Here is an 18,681-nt window from a genome sequence, read left to right on the forward strand (position 1 = left end):
GCAGTAAATAAGCATAATAATCAACCTGTCTTACCCAGACTGGGTATTTCTTACACTTCAATAGCATTACTTTCCTGATTTTACATTGAGATGTAAACTCTCTTTCTTGGTGGGTACATCAAAGTTCTTTAGATTTAGGTTAGGATACTGTTTTGTCACTTCCAGAGGCATAATAAAGATGTCAAAAATGTTTAAAAGCGAAGGCCAGATGTCAAAAAGTGAAGGTCTTTAGACAGACAAGAATAACAGAGTATTTTTCTTTCTTTACAGTATTAATTATATATGTCTTTCTTCAGCATTTCCGCCTCCAATACACTTCTTTGAGCCTTTTTATTGATACCTGACATTGACACCGTTAAAATTGTAAAAGATCATGCCAACATGAGGAAATAAGGGATGCGCCAGCAGGCTCCAGGGAAAGCAGGTGTCTGGGATCCCACCCCACCATCAGCTGCCCGTGGTCCACTTACTAGCGAACATCTCTGCTCGACTCCATGAGCCACTACGATCGGAGGGCTGGAGCCATGTAATCTAACAGTAATCAATTTCTACATTAGTCACAGTTTATTTTATTTAAAGTAAAGCTATATTTTAGGGGGCTTCCCTGGTGGCACAGTGGTTGAGAATCTGCCTGCCAATGCAGGGGACACGGGTTCGAGCCCTGGTCTGGGAAGATCCCACATGCCGCGGAGCAACTAGGCCCGTGAGCCACAACTACTGAGCCTGTGCGTCTGGAGCCTATGCTCCGCAACAAGAGAGGCCGCGATAGTGAGAGGCCCGCGCACCGCAATGAAGAGTGGCCCCCACTTGCCGCAACTAGAGAAAGCCCTCACAGAAACGAAGACCCAACACAGCCAAAAATAAATAAATTAATTAATTAAAAAAAAAAAAAGTAAAGCTATATTTTAGCCCTTTAATTTTTTCTTTCAACTATTGGTTCTTAAGTGCTAGAATATAAGCACTTAAAACTGATCATTATGTGAACAAAATGCTTAATATCTTTTAGTTTAAGGTAAATCATCTTAATAATATGCACTGACAATTTCTATGGCTTAATATCGTCCTCATAGTAAATCGTGAAGAGCAATAAAACTTTCTCTGTTTTACACTGGCAAAGGATGACTCTTTCAAGAAGGAAGTTCGATCAGCAACACTTCGTCACAGTACCATTTCTGCAGCTGGGAAAGAGATTAGTTTCTGAAGCCTTAAGGCCTTTTTGATTTCTCCTTAAGGTCAAACATAAAATAAAAGGCAGGTTGGAAATATATAAAATGATAAATAAAATATATTAGTAAAAGAATAAAGAAATAGAGAAAAATATTAATTACAAAGTTTTCATCTTTTACCTTTTCACCGGCAACACCCTTTGCGCCAGGAATTCCAGGTATACCCTGAAAGAATGCACACAGAACTTAGGTTTAATCACCTCCTCTGAGAATCCGTGAGATGCCAAGCCCACTGCATACTGCTGAGGGGCTGGGGACATCGTGACAACCTCAAAGCTTTAGAGGGAGATTCTTCCTAGTTACCCAATTTGAACAGTTATAGACCTACCCACAGTGTAGAAGGCAACTTTACTGTAACTGGCTTGTTATGTCTGAACACCTTTACAGCAAATTCTAGCTCTAAACTAAAGTTACTTTTCAAGGATGAACTTCCAAATTAGAATCCTATTTTCAGATCAACAGGAGCTCTTCCTGGCATGATTTCACGTATGGAATACAAAGCAAGGACCTATCAAAAACTCTAAGCCTTAAATAGAGAAAGAGAATGGCAGAAGAATGCTGGGTCTAAGATTTGGTGCTACTGGGAGGCCTGATTTCTCTGATTATTTTAAAGTGTCAGGTATCATAATAAACCGAGGGCAGTCCTCATCATTACCAAGTATCCCTTTTAACTTGAAATAATTGCCTCCAAAGAGCCAAGAATACACGTGGTATAACCCACATGAACTTCCAGCCACATTAATGCAGGCAAACACCAATTTGAATAATTCAAAATAGCACACAATCAAAAAATGAAATCTTATTATCTCACATTGTTCCCTGAACATACTCTCAACCTCTTATGGCTCAACCCTGGTACAAGGGCTTCAGAACTGGTTAAAAGTAGGAGGAAGTATAAAGCCTGGACCGCAGCTCAGGGTTAGTGAAACGATATAAGGAAGATTTAGTGAACTAAGGAGAGAGGAGGGATGCAAAATATAAAGTTAAAGCTTAGTGTGGTTATCAGAGAAATAACTAGGTATTCAGAGAAAAAGTACAAAAATGTAAATGTAAAACTGTAAAAATATAAAATTAAAGCATCATTTCTTCTCCAGAACTTATCAAATTACATACAAAACATGTTTCTCCCCCAAGTGCATATCTTCAAAATATGTATATAAACCCATCAACATTTAAATATTCAAATACTTACAGGTAACCCCTGCAACCCTGCTTCACCAGGAGGTCCAGGTTTCCCCAGTTCACCCTGAAAAAAATTTTCGTTGAATCTGTATGAACTGCTGTCCTTCTTTTAAGAAAAGGAAAGACCAAGACCTTCTAAGCAAAAGGACTATCCGCACAGCTGACCTTACGTGCACTTTTATAGCATGACCCAGTTCAGGGCGGGGAGATGGGATAGGACTTAGGACAGAAATGCAGTCAAAATACATAATTTCCTTCTGCCTACTTTCATCAATGGGGCAATTTTACTGACTTTCTGAAACCAAGCAAACAAACATTCTATTCTAATAAAATTTTTTTTTGAAGTGTGATTGATTTAGAATGTTGTGTTAATTTCCGCTGTACAGCAAAGTGACTCAGTTATACGCATAGATACATTCTTTTCATTATTCTTTTCCATTATGGTTTATCCCAGGATATTGAATATAGTTCCCTGTGCTATACTGTAGGACCTTGTTGTTTATCCATCCTATATATAATAGTTTGCATTTGCTAATCCCAACCTCCCAGTCCGTCCCTCCCCAAACTCCTCCCCCTTGGCAACCACAAGTCTGTTCTCTATGTCTGTGAGTCTGTTTTGCGTTTTGCAGATAGGTTCATTTGTGCCATGTTTTAGATTCCACTTGTAATTGATGTCATATGGTATTTGTCTTTCTCTTTCTGACTTCTAATAAGTATCTTGAATTGACACTTGATTAAAAAATTAAAAGGAGGAAAAAAAGCCAAAACCAGCTCAATAAATGTCCCAGTGACGTAGTAATGGAAACCCTGTGCCTGGCGGGCCCCTGGCAGGGACGACTTCACCACCTTTAGACTAAATCACACAGCTACCTTTGCTCCCGGCATCCCAGGTATCCCGTCCCGGCCATCCACACCTGGCAAGCCCTAAAGACGCACAAAGAAACACACTGCCTCTTAGAAACACATGCTTCTTCCCTTCGTCACTTTCTAAAGTTTTATTACAATAATCACTTTGAAAAATGGGCTTGATGACTACAGCTCAGGACGTACCGTGTCGCCCTTGGGCCCAGGGAGACCAGGAATTCCTCGAGAACCCTGAGCCCCCTGCAGGGTAGAAGGGAGAAGACAGACAAGACACAATCAATTACCACGTGTACTTAGGTCACATCAAAGAGATCAGCACAACCTCCATGCTCGCAGTGATTAACACAAATTCGAACTCACTCTGTCTCCCTTGGGACCTGTTTCTCCTAGAGGCCCTCGCTGCCCTTGATCACCCTGTATGAAAATAAAATTGTGTTTATGTAAGCAAAAGTAACTTATTGATAGACTTTTGAAATTATAAAACACCATCTACGTTACCTTGCTATTGTTCTTTCATCCCAATGGCTTTGCTCTATCATGGATGCCTCAAGAAATCTTTTTATAAAAATTATATTATCCTAAAAATTGATATTACCATAAGGATAATTGAGACTTACATGTCTATTGATTTCACTGTAAAGGCATAATGCTTCTGTGCTCTTTGGATGAATAGGTATAATAAAATTAAGGTCCACACTGCAGGTAACCTTGACATCAGTAACTATGTCTACACATCCTCTAGCCTCATTGACTATCGTGGTGGGTTGAGGTTTGGATGAGTTGCCAACCTTTTCTCCATATTACTTACTCCCCCAGTCAATAATAATGATTTCTGTCAGAATTACCCAGCTAATGTTGATATATGGTGCAGGCAGTAATAGATGAGAAGAGTGTCTTCCTAAAATACAGCTTTTGTTGAATTGCTTAACTGCTCTAAAACCTCAAATGGCTTCCTGTTGCTACTGGATCACTTCGGATCGCCCAGATTGGCATTAAACACTCTCCATAATGTGCTTCTACCTTATCTATTCAAGTTCATCTTCTCAAAAGGAGCTCTCCACCCAGGCTGTGCCAGCCCTAAGGCAGCACACACCCCCATCACCCCAACAGGGCTTCTCGCCACCTGTGTCCCCTGCCCTCCCCACCTGTGCTCACTGCCCTTCCCTCCCAGCACGGCTTTGCAGGCCCTCCTTCCTCTCAGGTCCACTTGGTGCATTACCTCCACCACGTGTTCTGGAGCTTGATCTTAAAATGTTATCCTTCAGTTACATTCTGTCCTTCCCACTGGACCTTGATAGTTGGAAATTCTATTTTACTTATACCTTTTCTTCTTTTCAATGTGGTATGAGAGATATTAATGAACAGCTTTTTGGTTTATTTACTTCCAAAACAGGTGTGAGGCAGTCCACAATAAGGACACGTGTGCACATGGCCGTCAGAATATCAAATAATGAGATCAGAAATCATAAGAGAGAAAAAGGACAGAACTACCCAAGAACTTAAAGTGGGACGGTTTCTGTGACTCTAAGCATCCTAGCAACCAAAGCAAAAGGAAAACACAGCAAGCATAAAAACTTAACAATTTGACTATACTTATGAGAAAAACAAAACCCATATCAAGTCAGAAGAACATTTCTCTGTACAAAAAAGAGATGCTTGTCTTAATTTTAAAATTTTAAATAAATATAGAAACTATTGCCCATTTTTCCACCTTATTCACATGTAAGGACACTTGCACACACACACATACATACAGCAAAAAAATCTATCATTGATCATTGCTAAAAAATCTATCAGTGGATCCCATGAAAGGAAAACTACTCACAGGTGCACCAGGGAGACCTTGCGGCCCGGGTTCTCCATCTAAGCCCCGAGCGCCCTGGAAATAAACGAGACAAAGAAATGAACTTGAGATCAGCCATGTATGCTAAAGGGCACACCAGTCTTTCTAAAGAACTTCAAGAGCCAGATAAAAAGGAGGTTTTGTGTTTTGTAATATATACTCTATTCATCAGTGAACCCGAGGAGTATTTAATCAGAAACCTCAGATGTTAAAACACTGGTTTACATTCTCTCATCCCACCAAAAGTACCTATACCCAATCTTTGATGCCACCCTAAATATTTTAAGTTAACAAACACTGCGTCCATTCCTGATTGCTGATATGAGCTACCTGTTTAGAGAACTTGGCAAGCCTATTGGAAAAGGTTTGATCATCACACTCCAGGGTTCTCAGGATCCCTACAGGAATTCATTGATGGTGAAGACCAAGGGGCCACCCAAATAGTAGCTGCTGTGGACTCCACAGCCCCCACACCAGTGGGAGGGATTTCTGGGACTCGAGATCCCCACCCAGACCTAGAATCAGGAGTCCAGCCATGTGATTCAGAGGAACGAATTGTAATAAGGATTGAAGCATCCCCTCTTCCATCCTGGATAGATGGTAGGTTCAGTATGTGTAAAGTAATTGATCTATTTTCTCCACAACAGATTTACCCTGCCGAGTGATGATGGCTAAAAACCACAGAGCTTTATACATCTAATCATCATGAAACTATCTCTGTCTTTGTTATCTATTGTACATATCGCCTCCCTATTTTCATTATAAGAATCAAAATGTGATTTGAAAACAAAAATATGGGGTTTTTAGTGCTCTCTACATATGCTGCATGATAAGACACACACCCCTGTTTAAAACTTTTTCTCATCTACCAGGTGAACAAGAAGGCAGACAGGCACCTGAAGTGAACAAGCCGTCTCCTAACAAACAGGCTTGAGAGGAGGAGATGATAAAAGAAATGGAAAGCAGTCAAAAGGGTATTGGGTAGATGTCAGGCCAAGAAAACCAGGTGGACGGTGTCTGCAGTAAGAATTAAAAATTAGAAAACCTTTGCTAGAAGGTTCAGACATGGGTAGAATCAAAGAAAGAAGCAGAGGCACCACAGAGCCTTGCAAGTCTTTGATCCCTAAAACTAGAATACAGCAGAAGGCATTCTCCGTCCACCAGTGAAGAAGAGGTTTGGGAGACCTGAAAAAGCCCTTGAATTCATCACTCACGTTGCCTGGTGGAAGCAGAGCCAGCCTTCGAGTTGTAGAAATGGCTTGGTTGCTGACCCCTCTCTCTCGCTCTTTCTCTCTCTCTCTCTCTCTCTCTCATTGCTGTTCAGCACCAGCTGAGACCCAAACTGCTGTTACTAGGTAACCACTCCGCAGGTCTGAATTCACCAGAAGAGCTTTTTTCTTTTTATTGAAAACAATTTGACAAAAATCAGAGGAAATGAGAAATTTTGAAAACTACCAAGTAGCAAAATGCCTCAAATAAAGAGCCTATCAAGAACAGTAATTGGTTTCAAAGTGAGGGTCACATATTTCAGGAAGTGATTTAAACCCAGAAAAAGCAAAGGGCTGGGTATCAGCAACTTCAAAATAAATGGGATTTATCATTTAATAACAGAAGAGTACACACAGAATGTTACTTAAGGAAACATGAATACAGAAATGCAAAATATGTTTTTAAAAAGACAGTGTTTTTAGAAAAGAAACATAGAATTCTATAGGAAACAGAAGAGGGAGACAGGCACAGCGAGAGAACCTAGAGAGACAGAGAAAGCGGCTGAAAAAATGAAATTGATGGAATTATTCATGAAGCAATTCCTTCGATCCACAAAAATGTGCATCTCTTTTTTTAAAAGGTTGAATTTCATTTACTGAGCACCTACAGTGTGCCCGTTATCCCTGTCTGGTTGCTAATGAAAGACTCTGTGCTTCTGTGCAGAACAACATGAATTAGCCTCAGAGGTTCTGCAGAGGATAAGGCGAGGGTCTGGAGGGGTGGTGGGCAAAGAGCCCCGTTTTTAATTTTCTGGAGCCTACAAAGGGGCTTTCCTAACAAACTTTCTAAAAAGCGCTGACCACTTCCTTAACATCTGAGAGAAGCTAGACACACCCCCTCCACTCATACATACACACACACACACACACACACACACACACACACACACAGCAAGAAAACTATTTCTGAGCTCATCATGAACGTTCAAGCTTGCGTTGTTATTGCTTCTTCTATTCACTCAGACAAGCAATCCCTGCCCTGCCCTCCCCCCCCCCACCAAGGGCAATGCCTCATCCTTCTCAGCTCCACTTCTCCATCCTCCTGCCTTTGCCGGGCACTCCAGGTACTGTGTCAGTGTTATCAGTGTCAACTACTGATAAAGGAAAGAGATTAGACATAACAGCCCTGCTTACTCCTATTTACCCAAAAGAATTTAAAATATATAAAAATAACAAGTATCCTGTGTATGACTCATTTCTATCGTCTACGTTTATAACAGAAAGTAAGAACCCAACCGAACATCTACAAAGCACCCAATAAGAAATAAAAAGTGATGTCGTTAAAGATAAGAAGATATTTGAAGTGGCCCAAAACTTCAACATTGATGCAGTTTGGTAGTGTGTCATCACCATCATGATCTTACTTTTTCCCCTTTGGCTCCAGCTATGCCAGTAATGCCTCTCAAACCTTGAGCTCCCTGGAAATGTAAAAAAAGAGAAGTAAATTCTTCTAGTTGAAGCACACATTCTTTGATGTCATCACAAAAGCTGATCCAGGAGAAGGATGTTATCATAACCAAAGGTAACACTGAGAAAAAGTGACATTGTATTGCAGGCAAACTTTCCTGGTTTAGAAGAAAAATCCAAAAGGAATTCTTCTGATGGTAAAACCCTTTTTAAAAATTCTGAAGACTTACACAAATCTGGAATCGGAACAATGACTGATGGCAAAAAAGTAAGTATCATGAGCATCAAAGAATGACGATAAAGCATTTGACTTTTAACTCACACAGAATACACTGCCACTTTTGCCTCCTTCACGGTTTGTAACTTGGTTACGGGTCACATGATCGTGATTTTAAACCTTGGACTAATCTTTCCCCACCGGTGTGTGCCATCCAAGGCAAGAGGTCCCCAGGCAGCCCACAAAAGCTTCTTCCTATAAGTGTAGCTGGGGTCTCCGTCATTCACTTGCCATCACTCTACGTTACACCGTTTCTACGAGAAAAGGCATTCTGAATTCCAATCTGGGGCAGGAGGAACCTATCTCCTCCCTTCTCGGGCACAGGAGTGGGTAATCCTCAAAATGAGGGTGCAGGGTGTCGATCCTAGGACCCCCTTCAACACTGAATGTTGTCATGCTTGACTGTCTGGACCCACAGAGGCAGGGCTCCAGAAGCAGATGCTGTAGAGGTGCCCCCTGGGGAGCAGCAGTGGGCAGACGCCCCATCAGGAAAGCGGGGGAGCCACTTCGGGGCAACTTGCTGACTGTCCACAATGGCTTAGGATAAAGTAGCTCTAGGCCAGTCATTTCCCTGTGCTCTCACTGGAGAAAACGGGGCATCTCCATGACCAACTGTTTGTTTTGCATCCAGGTCAGTCCCAGTTCTCTGTAGATCAGTTAGGAACGGCCTGAAATACACATGGGCGGGGTGATCCAGCTCAGGACACAAAGTGAGATCTGGCCAAATCAGATTAAAGCTGCTCATTCTTGTGGGGCTTATTTTCTGACTCTGAAGGTAATCCAAAAAAGAATTCCAGAAATATTTGGGTCAATAGCAGAGACATGAGAATGACACGTATTGTCTCCCGAGCTTGTGCATAAGTGTTCCAAAAAGCATACTTTTTACAAATCTTGCATTCCTTGACAGATGCTGTATATTTAGAAAATGAAAAACTGTGAATTTTACAGAAATATTTTGGCATATCCTCTCCCAAACCCCAGAAGTTCAGCAAGCAGTAATGATATCCTCCAAAGACCACCGGGGTCCGACAACATAGTTAAATATGTTTCTAAAAATACTTCACCGGAGGTCCTTGAGCTCCAACCTCTCCTAGTTCGCCCTGGTCTCCTTCTTCACCCTGAAAAACCACAGAGAGAAGGGCATCAAATGCTATTCCAGCAAATGGACACTGAAATGGGCTCGGTCTAACTCGGCACGTGGTAAGTTCATCTGGCATCTCCTGAATTAGTCTACTATACTTTCTTAAATTATTTTATATGAGTAGTCCATATTAATTGCAGAACATTCAGAAAATACAGAGACGTATATAAATAAAGTCACCCAAATCCCACCTTTCCACTATAAACACCAGTAACATTTTGGATGCTATCCTTTCAAAGCTTTTCTAAAGAGAGAGAGAGGAGGGGAGGGAAAGAGGAAGAGGGGGAGAGAGAGAGAGAGAGAGGGAATGTATGCATTCATGTTCTAAGTATGTGTGTTGTGGGTGTATTATTAAGAAAGTGTGATCACACTACGCAAACTTTTCCTTAAACTATAATATTTTTAATTATGATTTTCATTTTAACTTTTTCATTACAGTTTTTGTACCATGTACAGTTTATTTTTTTAAATTGTACTTAAATTTAAATCTGTCTTTTCTTCCATGGCTTCTACCTTTGATGTTGCTCAGAAAAGCCTTCTCTGCCCCCTCCAAAATATATAAATATTCATCTATATTTTTCTTCTAGTAATTTTATAATTTCTTACATGAAATTTTTAATTATCAGTAATTTATTTTTATGTAAATATAGAGTAGAAATCTTTTTTTTTCCTGATAACTGGCACTCTATCCAATATCATTTATTGAATAATAGAGTCTCTCCACCCAGGTTGAAAAATTCATCTTTAATGTATGTTAAATTGATAAATATACTTGTTTCTGGACTTCTTTCCTATTCAGCTATACTGGTCTGCTGTATGATGTTGTCAATACCACAACATTTTAATTATCGAAACTCTATAATACATTTTAATCTCAGGTTGGGAGAATTCCTTTACCTTTATTTTTCATTTATAGTTACTCTTATTTTCAGATTTTCTTAAATGTTTACCCTTCCACATGAACTTTGGAATTGTTGGGCAGATCTTCACAAAAACACTGCTTGCTTTGTATTAGAACTTCATTAAATTAATAGGTTATATATAGAGAGTTAGAATCTTCACAATACTGAGTCTTTCCATCTCGGAACTCAGTGTATCTTCATATTTAGTCAAAACGTTTTCTTTTTCTTTCCACCAATAAAGTTTTGTTCTTTTCATTTTGTTGAATACTTCTTAAGTTTGTTCGAAAGTATTTTGACTACCTGGTGGCTATTGCCAATGGAATCTTCTTCCATTATGTTTTTTAACTAATTATTGGTTTAACTTTTTGATATTAATTTTATAATCTCTGATATACTTTAAAATGTTAGGATAGTCTAAACAGAAATCCAACTACTGTTTCTTACAGAAAGATTACTTTACGGACTCTGGGAAAAATGTTATTTTCTCTCTGACAAAGGTTTTACTTTTCACAATAGATATACTGTTCTACATTTTCTACGGTAATGAATAACTTAAATTGTGAAGTTCATCATGAGAAACATTCTTAGTTTTTGATATTTGTTCATAATGGTAGATTAAAATCCAGTTCTATTGTTTATTACATGTTTCAATTCACCCATTTTCTTACTCCACATGCTATACTTTATACATAGAGATTTTTGCACACAAACACACACATACACACACACCCCAAAGAAATACAAAAAATTCAGTAGAAGTATTAATATAGAACATTTGGGCATCTAATGCAAAGAACTAGGATATACCTAAATAATTTACACTTGATTTTTGAATGAACTCTGAGAGTCTTACATATTGGATCTTTGTCTCATAATTATATTCAGATTACCTTCCATCAGATCATAAGATTGACAGTGGAGGGAGGTGGTCCTGATAGGAAAGCCAGTGAATAAGCTAGTTCATGGAGCAGATAATCAACACATACGTATGATTAAATACTACTTGTATTTCCCCATGTAAGTACAAAAACAACAGTGATTGTAATTTTTCATTAGCAGGTTTTGGGGTATTTTCCCATAGATTCTTGATAAACCTTGGAGTAATGTATTTGACTGAAATATTTCACCAGCAGATGAATAGCACACAATAACTAATCAATAACCACAAAGCTAAATGACAAATTGAGGAATAGCAATTTATTACCGTTTTACTGAAAGATTTTTGACTATTCATTCTTATCTTTATAAACAATTTTTAAAATCTTCATTAATTAATTTGTAGAGTAAACTCAAGGCAGAACTGTGAATCTGAAAGCAAACTTCAGGCCCCTAGTCTCATAATTCTTCATCTTTCTGCTTTCAGTCTACAGTTAAAAGCATCTATTAGCCTTTTCAAGATTCATTGTCCAAGGAGCTATCTTATCTTCATAGGTCGATTTTCAAAGACACCACTGAAAGTTTTAAGTGACATAAACATGTGAAATAAATTAAAGGAATTTTCAACAACTTTTAATGAAAATTTTGGCTAGTTACCTAACACACCAAAAAATTTGCAGTTTCCCCAGTGAAGACCAAACCAAATTTGAAAGTCCAGATAACTAACTTGTATAGGTCTCAAAAATGCTAGTTTCATGGGAGAGTGGAGAGACACTCTGACTGACAGGTCCATTCCCAAATCCCATGGGATGGGGAAGTGGAAGCTCCCCAAAGAAAAGAGGTCACCCAAAAAAAGAGAAAGGGATGCAGGGCATCAAAAATAGCAGAAGTCTACTAAATCTCCTTTATTATACGTATTACCTCCTGAATATTTGGTGTGATTTAATATTCCTACACACTTGTTTTTGTGGTTAGATGATATTCTATTATATGAATATGTCATACTTAATTTAGCCATATTGGACATTTTTTCATTTCTGCGTCCTTAGCGCTTAGAATAAACCCTGGCACATAGTGGGTACTTAATAAATATTTGTTGGTTTCTTTAAATTACAAATTGAAAAATTCAATGGAGTAATGAGCACACAGAGAAATTTCCAAAGTACTTGATTTTTTTTTCTATTTTCTCCAGTTTGACATCAAGAACCCAGCTGTTATATGCCAGATAAATAAAATGCCTTAACTATTCAGAGCCTATGTAATAAAAGACTTTTAAAATGAATGTTCACACTGTAATAAGGTACAGGAAATTGGCTTATTTATCCTCATTATCTGAGATTGTTCAACAGCTTTACCTAAGGAGTTCAAGAATATTAATGCCTGGGAATCCCCTGGCGGTCCAGTGGTTAGGACTCCGTGCTTTCACTGCCGAGGGCCCAGGTTCAATCCCTGGCTGGGGCAATAAGATCCTGCAAGCCCTGCGGCACGGCCAAAAACAAAGGAATATTAATGCCTGCCTGAAGGTATTAATAAATTGCCTCTCAAGCTCTTAACTTCTAAAGAAAAAGACTTCTGCCACCCAATAAAGTTGTAGAAGGACATATTCAACAAAGTCTAGAAGACCCGCATTGATAAGAACAGTTTGACTTTGTAAAATATTATGGAGTTAACCGGAACTAAAATTCTACCGTGCAAGAAGTCAAATTCTTAGTTACTCTAAAGCGATTTCATCCTAATGGATGAAAAGAAAAAGCAAATAGGTCACCTTGCTTTAAATTTCAGCCTTGGTTTTTCTGCAGGACATGCCAGCCCTAATGCAAGTTGTGCTGTGGATTTCAGTTTCTACCCAGAAAATAATATAAGTGCCAATTGCTAACTTCCAGATTACTCAAAATCTAAGTTACACTGAAATGAGGTCAGAAACAAACAGATAAACTATTTCAGGACTTAAGATGAGAAGCTATGAGCCAATTTCCAACTTCCCTGTTTGCTAGTCTCAGCAACACTTGTCATAAAATTTTACTCCTGTCATAAAATTTTGTTTAGTGGAGTGGAACAACCGGCTAGAATCACATTTGACTATCAAAACCATCAAGGAAAAGAGCTGAGTGTGACTGATTTGAAAAGGAAAACAAGGGGTAGCAATACAGGAAAGAATGAAAGTGTATGGCGCTTTCTTTGTTCTTTTCTTCTGTAACTGAACAATGTTAGAATATGATGCTTAATCAGAATATTGACGCATCTACTGAGAACTTGTTAATCATCACTGGAAAAGGAAGGATAAAATAGTATGCTTTGATTATTCCTTATAATTCTTTATAATGAAAGTGATCACAACCTCCTAATCACAATTTTCCCACTAAATATTCATTGTCCTTACCTTGTGACCTTGTCTTCCGGGTTCACCAATCTCTCCTTTAGCCCCTTTATGACCCTAACAAATGCAAAAGTACGTAAGTACAGAAATAAATAAATAGACAAACAAACAGACGTGTTGAGTTTGGCACAGAAAGTGGTCAGAAGGCTCATAAAATGACCTTGCTCCCCCCAAATCTATGTCCATGTGCTGCTAAGAGAAAGGTGATGTCAGAGAAATGACAGCCTTAGAAGACCTTGATAACACCATGTGGGCTACATGACCACAGTATATAATAAATATCAGTTTCAGTTAATAGACAAACACTCTTCGAGAATAGCAAACACCCCGTTACCTAGTTCAGCCACTGGGCAATGACTCACTGCCAGCTGGTCCCTAACCCTCCCCCCTCAGCTCCCTCCCACAGTTGGGCGAAGGGCATGAAGTCTTCTCCAGCATCAGTAACTCGCTCTCCAGAGGTGACGGCTGACCCACTCAACGGGCTACTTCCTGCTCTCTGGAGGCGCCCCTGAAAACCCTCTGCTTCCTCTGTGCCCATCTCCTTCCTAGAAGCAGAAGAAGGGCTTCCCCAGACACACGACTTTCTGCCTCTTCTTGTACACAGTTTAAGTGCAGGTGACAAGCTATAAGCAGCAGCCCGTGAAGGTTGCAGCGCGTGAGCAGAAATCCCCGTCTTTCACTGTCAAGCCCCCTGTTCTAAGCATATGTGTGTTTTGGGTCAGGGACATGAGGCAAATAAACATTCTGAAATTAAGTCTGTCAGAGCTTCCGCCCTCAGAACCTTTCTTGTACCAAGGGTGCAAGTCTCTGTGAAAAACAAGACACCAAGCCAGGCCCAAGTCTTCTGCAGTTATGGGAACCCACCAAAGCTAACCTCCACGAAAACCACAGTGGGAAACCCAGGGCCTCGGAGCCTTTCAGGTCTTTGGCAGAACTTCCCTGGTCTGGACTAGAGAGAGAAAGCTATTTAACCCCAGCTTTTGGTATTTATTCTCTTATTTTTATGGGCAATTTTGAAGTAGTTATGATGGCAGAGTGAGAGAAAAACACTTTTGGAAAGTCTTTTTTCTTCTCTATTTTGCACTTTTTCCAATTCTTTTTAACTAAAACAGTTTCACATACATTATGTGTACGGTCCCTGGCCCGCATCTCTCATCACTGGAGCAAACTTCTGAACCTTCATTTGGTGTTGTAGGGCCCCTCCGTCCAATACATTTCACTGGTATTTCTTCCCTGAACAGCACTGAATAATCAAGCATCTGTGTCTGTCAGGGTACCAGCGGGAATCTCCAGGACTGTATAAGGACCACAGAATAAGCGACACAGACTTGCCTAATCCGTCAAAGTGGGCACTCTGCACCAGAAAGGCCAGTGCTTCAAGGAAAGGCTCTACTTTTCCTGTGGATAATACTCTTGAAAACAGAATCCAGCATGGAAATTATTCTCTTACCCTCATGCCTGGCAGGCCTGGATATCCAGAGCGACCCGGTGGACAGGAATGGGGACACTGCCAGAGAGACAGAGAGACAGTGAACCAGAGCTTCTACTTTATGGCAAAAGGGTACGTCTTTTAGGATTCCAGCTACAGAACCCCAATTCAATTACATTCATTAAATAACTCTGACTACCCCCTTTCCTTTTTTATTCTTTTATTTTTAAACTCGGAAATATTCCTAGCTTACAGAAAAGTACAGAGAACATAACAAACCCTTTCCCCATGTATCCGCCACCCAGATTTAATGAATGTTACTATTTTGCCATATTTACTTCAGATTTAACTTGTTAAAAAAATAAAATGATTGCAGACAGGCCACTGTCCCAAGACCTGACCTTTGTCCCCTCCCACCTGCCCCCCACTCCAACAGCTCCGTCCTAAGGGTCACGTCCCCCCAACAAATGGACCAAAATTGCATTTAGTGCAGTTTCCCTACATCGCTTGAATATCAGTCTGCAAGTAAAACAAGTCTCAGAGGGGATTATTTGACTTCTATCTTCTAACATTGCAGTGCTCTGGTAAAAAAACATGTCTTAGGGCTTCCCTGGTGGCGCAGTGGTTGAGAATCTGCCTGCTAATTCAGGGGGCATGGGTTCGAGCCCTGGTCTGGGAGGATCCCACACGCCGCGGAGCAACTAGGCCCATGAGCCACAACTACTGAGCCTGTGCTCCGCAACAAGAGAGGCCGCGACAGTGAGAGGCCCGCGCACCGCGATGAAGAGTGGCCCCCACTTGCCGCAACTAGAGAAAGCCCTCGCACAGAAACGAAGACCCAACACAGCCAAAAATAAATAAATAAATAAATAAATTTAAGAAATTCTCCCCTCAATTAAAAAAAAAAAAAAGCATGTCTTAGTCATAAAGTAAAAAGATTATGGAAAAAAAGATATTTCTATAATGAAAAATGGTTTTTCTGAGTGTACACAAGTGACCAGGTCACCAGTCCGGCCGACTGCTCTGCTATCTGAGTAAAGTAAAAGACAGAAATACAGCATATTCCAGTGAGGTCATTTTAAAGATAATTCACCTTTTAAAGAGAATTCCTGGTCTTTGACCTAAACTGTACTTTGTTCAAAGGAAAACGTCTTACCAATGGATCTCCATCATGAAAGCCAATTGTTCCCTAAAGTAAAGAAAATACTAAAGTTAAGAATATAGTGAAACATTTTCATTCAAACTACTAATAACAGAAAGTTCATTGGACAAGAATACAGTCAATGTATTTGTTCAATAACCTATAAGGAATAAAGAGCATATAATATGCTAACATTCTAAAAACTTGACTTGGCCTATTCTGTTGGGAGAAACCTAAATTGCAGTAGATTATTTCTTTCAGGGGATTGAAGGGAAATAAAATGAGAGAATAGAAAATATGGAGAACTCTAAATCATAAATTAAAAATAAGGGTAATCTCCTAATTAACCGCATTTTAAAAAGTACTTAACTGTGTAAATCCTTTGTAAAAACTAGTTCCTTTGAAAATGTTCCTTTTATATGTCCAAGTTTTGAACATTTGAGAAATCACAACCCTCAAAGCACTTCAAATACAATGAGTAAACCATTCCCTGTGAAAACCATCTTTTAAATTCTTGTGATTTCTCTACTATTCTGGCCTAAAAAGACCAGCTCTGAATAAGTGAAAAAATCATAGTCATTGTGGAATTTTAGGACAATGACTTGATTTAAAGGTACTTCTATTTTTGGTTCTTAGGTTTCTTTAATCCCAACTCTCAGACGCAGAGAAATTCAAGCTGCAAATAACTTACGCTGGGTCCCGGGGGACCAGGGGGGCCCGGTGGTCCTCTTCTCCCAGGGTCACCCTAAGTTATTTGAAAATTGTGACACAGTGGTTATACACATGTCAAAACATAGCGCATAAAACTGGTGAGGCATGAGAAACTGACATTCCTAGAAACCCTGCAGAGCTCAGCCTGCATGGACCTGCCACCAAAATCGATAGGGGACCCACAATCCAATTACCTCCACAAAACCAGAAGAATAAAGGAGTTCCGGTCTCACCAAAGTAATAAGACAAGGCAGAGGGAGACTTGGGGAAAAAAAGCCAGTTCTTCCCTATAGGATGATCACTTTATCTACTCTGCAAACAAACTGGAAACACTACGTATTTTTCTAGTTGATTTTCAGGAGAACCAGAACAGCCAATACTGCTAGTGCTGTCCAGCTAACAGCAGCAAGGAAGGCTTGCGCCTGCCTGAAGCTGCAGCAGGGAAGGTCGTCACCTCTGCAGGGCCAGCCACCCCTGGGGCTCTTCACCCAGAAGCTGTCACTCGGTCTGTCACTGCACGCTCTTGCAATTGGGACAGAAGATCAAGATGGCTAAATTCAAATAAGCCATTCAGATGAAAATGGATTCCAGTTAGACTTAATATCCAGAGTTCACTCCTGGCACAACTTTTCCTTCCTAATGTTCTATCATAAGAAGTCAAAAGCGTCTGACAATCAATTTTACAATCATTTCATATTCATTCATCATTCACTAAATAAATTTGTCAAACAGGAGCACCTACAGACTCTCAGTGGATTTACTATTATCTGTCGTTCAGATAACACCAATGATTCAACTTTTTTGAATATTTATTGAATATTAACACCAAACACATTACCAGCAATTTCTTCCATGAAGTTCAGCTCTTTACGGACTAAAGTTAAGTTCTGTCAGTTCGATTATGATTTCATGATCCTAACATAAGTGTACCTGGTAGTAATTTTAGACTATTCACTTCATTTCCTGCAGAGAGACTAATACAAAAGACACTGGACCCCAATCCTGGCTGAGAGTCTGTAAAACGAAGGTGACACTTCTCGACTTGATCACTAATTCTAGAAGTTGGGAAGAAAAGTTTAGCTGAAAACTTCGGGGAAAAAATTTAAATCACTCTACAAAAACGAGGGAGCATTATTACCCTGGTCCTCATCAATATTATAAACTGGAAGGAAATTCATCTGCCATTTCCTGGATTTGCAGGGGGAAGCATACAGTTAGCGCAATGTGCCTTCCCTAGTAACATCTTCAGTTACATCAGCAAATGTCTATCAATGCGCCGTGTGTGTGTGTACTCACAATCGGTCCAACACGGCCAAGCTCTCCAGGGAGCCCTGCTCCCCCAGGAGGACCCTGCAGTCAACAAATTAAAGGGACACGGTGGTTTATGGATGTTTTTACAATCTATGACAAGTGATATCAAATACGATAAACTGACTTAGAATTATGTATCTGTGCTAGCTTTGGCTTCCAACGAGATGACCCATTTGACCAAATTTTACTTACTTAAATAGAAATTAATTAAATTAACAGAAATTCCTTTAATTAATAAAATACTGTTAGCAGAATAGGGGTGCTGTCATAGTAGCCCCCTAAGATCATTCAGGTAGGACACTATAAACACCACTGGGTACAGTGTTAGCTGGAGCCTAGGGTTGGGATCTGAGAAATGGGCCATTTTTGTAGACTATGTAAAACAAACCAAGAGATAATACTTACAGGAGGTCCAGGAATACCACGGCCCTAAAAGATTAAAATAAAAGTTGTTATGGTATGTGACCCATACTTAGTGTAAATACAGACGCAGAAATAACTCAGTTCAAAAATAAACAATAAAGTTTATCACTAAATAAACATAAGATGTTCATTCTACAGAAAGGACTGGGTAAAGAAAAGCAAACACGGCTCTACTTCTAAAGGAAGAAATTTGCTTCAGCTCCTCTAATATTCTTTTGATGTCTAAGCTAACCAGTAATATTTTTTCCAAACTTTTTTTTAAAGAAAACCAAAATACCGTTACTCACAAAGAGGCACAACCAG

The 18,681-nt window shown here is 39.6% G+C and overlaps 1 protein-coding gene across 2 annotated transcripts in view; it reads right to left on the reverse strand.

The window, feature by feature from the left end:
• Positions 1–18,681, reverse strand: part of COL9A1 (collagen type IX alpha 1 chain) — a 95,470-nt gene that overhangs the window by 31,470 nt on the left and 45,319 nt on the right. For both annotated transcript variants that reach the window (XM_082405062.1, XM_082405063.1), the window contains 14 exons: positions 18,361–18,384; positions 17,941–17,994; positions 16,625–16,678; positions 15,949–15,981; positions 14,814–14,870; positions 13,367–13,420; positions 9,132–9,185; positions 7,748–7,801; positions 5,098–5,151; positions 3,633–3,686; positions 3,459–3,512; positions 3,279–3,332; positions 2,419–2,472; positions 1,347–1,391 (listed from right to left, as the gene is read on the reverse strand). In XM_082405062.1, coding sequence (XP_082261188.1) covers positions 1,347–1,391; positions 2,419–2,472; positions 3,279–3,332; positions 3,459–3,512; positions 3,633–3,686; positions 5,098–5,151; positions 7,748–7,801; positions 9,132–9,185; positions 13,367–13,420; positions 14,814–14,870; positions 15,949–15,981; positions 16,625–16,678; positions 17,941–17,994; positions 18,361–18,384 — 699 coding nt within the window. The remainder of the gene's footprint in view (positions 1–1,346; positions 1,392–2,418; positions 2,473–3,278; positions 3,333–3,458; positions 3,513–3,632; positions 3,687–5,097; positions 5,152–7,747; positions 7,802–9,131; positions 9,186–13,366; positions 13,421–14,813; positions 14,871–15,948; positions 15,982–16,624; positions 16,679–17,940; positions 17,995–18,360; positions 18,385–18,681) is intronic.

The sequence above is a fragment of the Balaenoptera borealis genome (genome assembly GCF_965194805.1).
Source record: "Balaenoptera borealis genome assembly, chromosome: 9".
In the NCBI taxonomy this organism is placed as follows: domain Eukaryota; kingdom Metazoa; phylum Chordata; class Mammalia; order Artiodactyla; family Balaenopteridae; genus Balaenoptera; species Balaenoptera borealis.